General features: G+C 35.4%; 1 protein-coding gene across 1 annotated transcript; it reads left to right on the top strand.

Moving 5' to 3' along the window:
• The first annotated feature begins 5,496 nt into the window (after positions 1–5,496).
• Positions 5,497–7,554, top strand: LOC113735900 (L-type lectin-domain containing receptor kinase IV.1-like). The gene has a single exon (XM_027262868.2). The coding sequence runs from the start codon at positions 5,545–5,547 to the stop codon at positions 7,552–7,554; it is 2,010 nt and encodes a 669-aa protein (XP_027118669.1). The 5' UTR covers positions 5,497–5,544.
• Positions 7,555–8,595: the final 1,041 nt, after the last annotated feature.

Below are 8,595 nucleotides of genomic sequence, written 5' to 3'. Positions count from 1 at the left end.
CCACCAGTTCCCTCAGTGCTGTGCATGGCAGATTGATTAGCTACGAGGACGATTTGGAGCTCTTCCCCCGCTGCTGCCTTGCCATCCCCGTTCTCCGTCTTCGAGAGTAGTACATAAGTTGGTTTCTTGCGGTTCGTGGGAGCAATGGGACGTACAAGTTTGAGTGACGGGTTTTTCCTGAAACATTCCTCCTCTAAGTGGCCAAACCGACAATAGAAGTGACAGAAAGCCGGCCAATTTTCGTAATGCACTTGTTGCCACTGGCCGTGGGAGTCATCTCCAATCCAGAGGCGCTGGACCGGGGACTTTGCTACGTCTGCCTCCACCAAAACTCTTGCAACAGACGGTCGCTTCAGGCTAGACGTCGCGGAATCTACCTGGAGTGGCCTACCCAGCAAGGATCCCAGTTTATACAAGATTTTCTTGTAGAAAAAAAGCAGCAGTAAGCCTGGAAAGTTTACCCAGATGGGAGCAACTGAAGCTTCCTGCCAAGCAGTGAAATCCATTGCCAACTTCGAAACCGTCATGGGGCAATTGCGAACAAACCAAGTGCGGCGCACAAAGAGTCGTGTATAGTCCTCCTCCTTGGAAGGCCGTATCAGACCATGGTTGGAATCCAGAAGCCCCACTGGGCAGTCCCCCTTGAGCCCAGGAAAGGTGAAAAATTTACGGATATCTTCCATTGGTGGTCTGCCAAGTGCAAACCTTCCTACTAATGCGTTCTGAAATGGTGTGGTCAGTGATGAGAGTTCTTCTCGGGTAAGCAGCAAGGCTGGTTCTCCCCAATGTGAGCCAAGATGCCCAACATCAGGAGCAGAAGATCTCGGTTGTCCCGCCAGGATGTCGGCGAAGAACTTTCCATGAGGAGGACTCTCCACCTGGCTAGGGTCAGGCGGCCAAGAGGCTGCCATTGAGGCAGTCGGAGGTGGCGGTTGCCCTAATTTTCTTTCCTGTAGGTGTTTTGTATCCAGTACATGTTTTTTTTTTTTTTTGAGAGTAGCTAATGTTGAAATCTCAAGAATCTGAAGTCTTAGGTTTCCAAAACTTAGTATTGTTATTAGTATGATCAAAGTTTGAAATTTTAGTATTTTATTCATAGGGACAAATTAGTTCAAAATTTTGATTGTATTCTCGAGAGAAATTAGGGTGATATAGTTATTAAAATATAGCACAGGTAAATAAGTCCAAAATTTTGTTATCTCGCCTCCTACTCATCCCAAATTAACAAATATCACTTCCCCAAATAGAAGTATTTTATTCCTTATACAGGGATTAATTCAATTTGGTAAGATGTTTGATTTCACACAATGATCCATATGAATGCAGGAAAAGAAAATTTTAATTTTTTATTGTAATGTAAGTTGAAAGACTTAATTGATTGAATTCAAAATCTCTTATTTACACTCGATCATTTGAACCATTCAACCCATCACTTCCCTAGAAAATCCTAATTTTTATCTCTTTGTACTTGTGATTAAAGGTTCATGTCTATGACTAGTCTAAGTCGCAGGGAAAGTGGCGTGGAAGAGTTTAAATGGACTAGCTACTGAACTCTATTTTACTGGCCAAACCAATCAAGCTTACGATAGGGAGAAATATCACTTAAAATTAACTATTCCAATGTATGTGAGACATATGCCTACAGGTAATTTGAAAATATTTACTTTGACAATAAACAAATCACATCAATTGATTTAGACAATTGACAATCTTTTACTGGATAGCAATTTATTAGCATGCCTATGGGTGAACAATATCATTGACCAAATGCCTCTCCTTTCCTTCAACTTCTCCCTACTTCTTTTTATTTTCTCAGGGGGCCTTCCTCCTCGAGAAAGAGACCACCATGGTCTCCCTCTCATGGATTTTGTTTTATTGTATTTTTCAATAAATTCTCTTCTAAATTTTTTAGTGACAGTGAATTTTTTTTTTGTTTTTATCCGTATTCTGTTGCTTGATCCAAATTTATTTCTGAACTATTTGTCAGATATGAAATTTTTTTTTTTTTGGGTTTTGGGTTTATCTTCATAGATCTCATCATCATTATTAGAACTTGAGACTATTAATTAGTAGATGTGGTGATTGAAACATACACAGAAAGAAGATGCAACGATTTATCTTATTATAAGGCAATTTCAAAATTTTTCATATTTTTCATGTTTGTTCAAAATCATTCAGATCTACTATATCTATTGTTATATTGTAAATCTATTATTTCAAGTGCATGTTTAAACTGCCACTAGGATAGAAATATAAAATAAACCATGATGAATGATTTTCAACAATTTGTTAATAAAATTTACTTTTTATCCAAAAATAAAAAAGAGACTCTGGAGCCGTCACCTACACCAAAATCCGTCACGTGTTCAAACGGTTAAAACATCACTTTATCTATGTTATGTACCTTGGCATCTTAACAGGCTGGTGAGTAAAAAAAAAAAAAGAAGAAATAGTTTGTGTGTTTTTTAGCAATTAAAACACCCCTCTATTTTTTCCTTTTTAACAATTAAAACATCTCTCATCTCTTTCGCTCCTCATCTTCTTTCATGCAATGGCTCTTGTGTTATTTCCAATTATTTCCATTTTTTTCTTCTTTAAATTGGGATTTGCATTACATTTCTCGTCCTTTCTTTTTTTTTTCTAAGAGCAAAAAGATAAAAAGAATTTTTTTGGCAGTTGCTATTCATTTTTTAAAAAGTGAAATAAATTGGCTTCGAGTCGAAGACTGACAAAATCAAAGCTTTGTTTTTGACATATTGGCTTGCTAAAAAATTGAGCACATAACGACGTCTGCTAAACAACTATTGCCTCGCCGCAACTTCTGGTAAAGGAAACTTAAGGAACGCCCAAAAAATCTTGCTGTCCGTTAAACTTTTTTTTTTTTTTTTTTGCACCAACTTTTGACTACTAAACTATTTTTCATCTCAATTCAGTTACTTAACTAACTAATCAATACATTTATAATCATTTCGTCAAATTTTGCTTTTGATCTACAAAATAAACTGAATACACACATCTCACATGCCAAAATCTAAGGATAAATATGTCAACTGAAAATTTTGACCCAAATCTAAAAATCCTGGCACCCATTAAACTGTTCTGCTCATACACTTTTGGCCACTCAAATTTTTTTGTTTTAATGTAGTCACTAAACCCCTAAATCAGTATACTAATGGTCATTCCATCAAATTTTGCTATTAATGCTAATGGAATAAACTCCATGTGCATTTCGTATACCAAAAAAAACTAGGGCAACTTTGTAAGGTCAATCTTTTATGTATTTTTTGTCCATCTAGAGCTTTATTTTTTAATTAACAAAAAAATAAAATTTAGAATCTATACAAGTTGCTTTAATAGATTCTAATTTAAAAATTTTAACAAAATATCTGAATTATATGCTCAAATTCTTGTGAATTATTTTCAAGAACCATGAAATTAAATGAAAATAGCATATCTAATGGCAAAATTTGAATGAAAGCTTGCTAATATAATATTTCGGTGAGTTGCATAGCCAATTTGAATGAAAGATCGCTAAACGTATATTGTTTGTATAGTTTAATGATTGTTTAACATTTTGCCTCGTTTATTTGAACGAATTCACCTATAGCCTTTAGTGTGTTCAATGTATGTGCAACTCATTATGTTTTAGGGTTAACACTGAATTTAGACAAAATGATCATATATATATATATATATATATATATATATATATATATATATATATATATAATTTAGTGGCCATTTTGTATGAAAAAATAATTAAGTGATTAAAAGTGTACAAGTAGACAGTTTAGTGGCTATTCTAATTTTTTGTCTTTGGGTCAAGAAGCGTAGTAGACATATTTACCCTTAAATTTTAGCACGTGAATTGTGCATGTTTAGTTTATTTTATAGATTAACAAGAAAATCCAACGAAATATCCATGAGTGATTGAATTGGGACTAAAAATAGTTCAATGATCAAAAGTAAACACAAGAATAGTTTAATAGCACTCGAGGTTTTATTGTCCACAGAGGGGAAAATAGGACAGAGGATTTTATGCAGATTCAATGGTGTTCAGATAAAAGTAATTGATGAAGAGCAATGATAATTTGGAGAGGCCCAAGAGAAGAAATGTTGTAGGCATGCTCCCGATCCAAAAAAATTATAAATTTGGAATATTCAATTTCTTTTCCATTCACAATTTTTTTTTTTTGCTACAAATTAACGGGAATTTAACAAGATTGAGGTGCCAACTTATGTCATAATAAGTTGGGGAATGGGTCTTTTTTCAACATTTGATATGACGAAAGAAATTTTCCCACGAAAATAATCTGACCTTGGAGTAGAATATCACAAGGATTTTTTCAGCCTGGTTGAATATCCATACTCTTATAAAATTACCATGAGTTAATTGGTTAAGAATGTAAGAAAAATCTGATCTCAATTTTTGGTGACACCAAAACTACCGTCCTCTCTATTTGTCCCGTAGATTACGTTATGATCTCACTAATAATCGATATCGCTTGTGCATGGGTCTGTAATTTTTTACAAAAAATAATAAAATAATAATAAATATATCAGTCATGGTAACCACTATAAAAATGAAACGTCCATCTGAGTTATGGGATTAGTTCATTAAACCAAAAAGAAAAGAACAAATTTTTTTTTTTACAAAAATATCCAAATTTAAAAAAAAATTCAAAGAATACTTCTGGTCAAGAAGATTTTTATTTAGTGGCTAAGATCTAGAGTCCAAAAGTTAAAGATTTAGCAATCAAATGCACCACCTCCCTCTCCACTTCCTAAATCTCACTATTACTAAAAAATAAAAGTTTAAAGAGTACTACAAATGTGAATGGAAACATATACAACTTCCTCATTAGTTTCCGTATAAAATAATAAATAAAAATCATAATAGTTGACAATCATTAATCATATAAACTTTAATTCATAAAGTATGTAATCAATAAAATATACAAATAGGCTCAACCAATCAGAATAAATTTGTTAGGAAATTCAAAATCTGGGCACCAGAATTTCAATGAATAAAACTTAACGCCAAACTTGAAAGATAGTGTTATAAGTGAAATAGCATTATGACTTATTTACAAGGCATCATTAAAACGAAAAACAAAAGGCACTAATACTGAGAAATAACCATGAATGGCAGAAAAGAGGACAAAAAATTGACCAAAAAGCTGAAAAATTCAACTCAAATAACATAAAAAGAACATTTTGGTCACTAATATGCAACATAATACAGAAATGTGGTGATGCCTCTTTTCAATTGTTTGATTTGTTGTATTACGATACTAATCAATAGTGGTTGCTATTACAAAAATGAAATATGTCCATGTATATTTTGTTATTTGACTTATGGTGATAATTAAGTTTCTATACTCCCTATAAGAGTACTAGTATTAACAAGATTATAATATAATCAAAATCTGGTCTTAATTCTTAAAGATGCCTAAAGCATCCCAACAATGTTGGCACCCAAGTCATATAAGCTACTTAACTAGAAGGATTTGGCAATTCGCTCACAAAGTCGTAGCCGTATCCATGTCATTCAAGCTAGTAACAACAGTCCTAGCCTCTTTTGTAGTTCATATAGCTGCTAGTGCTTCATCACCTAATGATGTTGGATTCATCTATCAAGGATTTAGGTCCTCGAATCTAAGCCTTGATGGATTAGCCGAAGTCACCAAAAGTGGCCTCCTACAAGTAACCAATTTTACCAAATCACAAATGGGGCATGCCTTTTATCCTAATCCCATCAATTTCAAGAACAATTCCAATAGTTCAGCTTTCTCCTTTTCCACCCACTTTGTGTTTGCTATCGTGCCTGAAGTCTCTGGCCGAAGTGGACATGGATTAGCTTTCGTGATTGCACCAACAAGAGGCCTTCCAGGAGGGCTTGCCACAATATTCCTTGGCCTCTTGAACATAAGCACCAATGGAAATGCAGATAATCACGTTTTCGCAGTGGAGCTTGACACCGTCCAAAATGAGGAATTCAACGATATCAATGACAACCATGTTGGAATTGACATAAACTCCTTGAATTCTACGGTATCCAAGCCAGCAGGTTACCATGCACATGAGAAGAATTCATTCGATAACTTAACTCTTGGTAGCTCTGAGCTGATGCAACTTTGGGTGGAATACGATGGGGTGGATAAGAGAATCGATGTTACATTAGCTCCAAGTAAGGCTGTGAAACCGGATACTCCTCTTTTGTCTTTGTCTTATGATCTTTCATCACTCGTGCAGCAAACCATGTATGTTGGCTTTTCTGCATCTACTGGTATATTGGCAGCAGGAACAGCTCATTTTGTGCTGGGATGGAGCTTCAAGATGAATGGTATTGCGCAAGCCCTAGATCTCTCCCGGCTTCCCAAGCTACCTAGACTTCAATCCCAGAAGGTCTCCAAATTTTTTACCTTGGGACTGCCGCAAATTTGCATATTTTTGCTGTTCATTGTAATATTCGGAGTAGCTTATTATCTGAGGAGGAAGCGGAAATTTGCAGAAGTGCTGGAAGACTGGGAGCTTGCTTACGGACCGCACAGGATCAAATATAAAGATTTGTATATTGCCACCAAAGGTTTTAGAGAGAAGGAGCTATTGGGGGAAGGGGGATTTGGCCAGGTCTACAAAGGAGTATTGCCAGCAAACAACATGGAAGTTGCTGTCAAGAAGGTATCTCATCAAACAAGACAGGGAATGAGAGAATTTATTGCAGAAATCGTTAGTATTGGACGCTTACGCCACCGGAATTTAGTACCGCTCTTGGGCTATTGTCGGCGTAAAGGAGAGCTACTTTTAGTATATGAATTCATGTCCAATGGTAGTCTGGACAGCTATCTGTACAACCAACCAAAGTCTACCCTCAACTGGAGCCAACGATTGCGAATCATCAAAGGTGTAGCGTCTGGATTATTCTATCTACACGAAGAATGGGAGCAAATGGTGATTCATAGAGATGTAAAAGCTAGTAATGTATTGTTAGATTCTGAACTGAATGGAAGACTAGGAGATTTCGGCCTCGCAAGGCTATATGATCATGGAACTCTCCCTCGAACAACCCACGTAGTTGGAACTATCGGGTACCTTGCCCCAGAGCAAAGTCGAACGGGGAAGGCCACAACGAGCACTGATGTATACGCTTTTGGGGCCTTTTTGCTTGAGGTTATCTGTGGAAGGAGGCCAATAGATCCAGAAGCACCAACAGAGAAGGTTGTATTGGTTGATTGGGTAGATTCATGCTGGAGGGCAGGTGATATTTTCCAGGTAGTTGATCAAAATTTGAGTGCCCTATACGTGGAGGAGGAAGCAGAATTGGTGCTGAAACTGGGCTTGTTGTGCTCTCATTCAGAACCGAGGACTAGGCCTAGTATGCGGCAAGTTCTGTTGTACTTGGAGAGATCAGCTGCGCTGCCAGAGTTTTCACCTCTGGGCATTTCTGCTACTGGTTTTGGCTTCGATGATATTACCATCTCATTGTCATTTTCTGAAGAAAAGGGTCGTTCACCTTCTCTAACAGAATCTGTTCTGTCATGTGGTCGGTAACTAGGAAGTTTTTTCTTCTATATTTTTTCTCTTTAAGGAGCTAATTTCTCTGCTTTCATGATTCAAGAAGTAGAAATAAATCAAAGCTTCTATTTCTGTAAATTACATTGACAGGTGAGGCATATATTATGGTGTATTTGCTGTCTTTCTTCATCATCTTTCTACTCAGCAAATGGCTCGAAGCTATTAGCTAACAAACTCTTCGTCACTCCATCAGACTCACATTTCTGTTATTTAACATCATCAACAATCTTTGAACCTTCATTAACTCTTGCAATTCCAATCACTCATGCTTCTTAACTTGCTAGAAACTGGTAATTTCATTTAATTCTTTCATGACAATTTCCAGTCATGTGATGATATGTTCAAAAGTTAAGCCTGCTGAAGTGGGGTAAAAAAAGACAATTTAGCATAATTTCCGAAAAACAGTTATAATCATGACAATAACTCAAAAGGAATCTGTTTAGTTTGCCTAAGAAAAAAATGAAAGCAAAGTTCTGAACTAGCAATGATATCACAAATATAATTTAGTTATACAAAAATTGACATATCAAAGGAAAAAAACCTATGAAAGTTTTAGATATGGTGTGTTTACATCTTAAATGAAAATTGATATACTTATAACTAAATCCAAAAGACTTATTTGACAAATAATAGACTAACATTGGTTTGTAATTAGAAAAATATTCATAAGAGCATTCATATATAGTTATTCAAATTATCCAAAAGTCAATATGGATAATATAAAATTTTGTATACAAAATTCAAGTCTATAGCAACACGCCTAGCTTGACCTTTCCTGGGATGAACTGGCGTACTCATCCTAAGATGAGATTGACATTCCTTCCACTTGGTTCAAGAAAACGCAAAAAAAAAAAAAAAAAAAAAAAAAAAAAGAGTAGGAAACGAAATTTTTTTTTTTTTAAAAAAAAAAAGGTGCACAACAAACCAAAAAACAAATGAAGAAGCCAGTTTATTCGAGTTCTTTTTTGTTCAGCAGATCAAACCAGCAGGTTCAGTTCGAGTTTTTAAACACATAAA

The sequence above is a fragment of the Coffea arabica genome, chromosome 3c, assembly GCF_036785885.1.
Source record: "Coffea arabica cultivar ET-39 chromosome 3c, Coffea Arabica ET-39 HiFi, whole genome shotgun sequence".
NCBI classification, from domain to species: domain Eukaryota; kingdom Viridiplantae; phylum Streptophyta; class Magnoliopsida; order Gentianales; family Rubiaceae; genus Coffea; species Coffea arabica.
Note: the sequence above shows the minus strand (reverse complement) of the source record. Positions and strands in the feature narration are given on the sequence as shown.

Coding starts and splice junctions, on each gene's coding strand:
- LOC113735900 (XM_027262868.2), top strand. CDS start 5,545: ATGTCATTCAAGCTAGTAACAACAGTCCTAGCCTCTTTTGTAGTTCAT.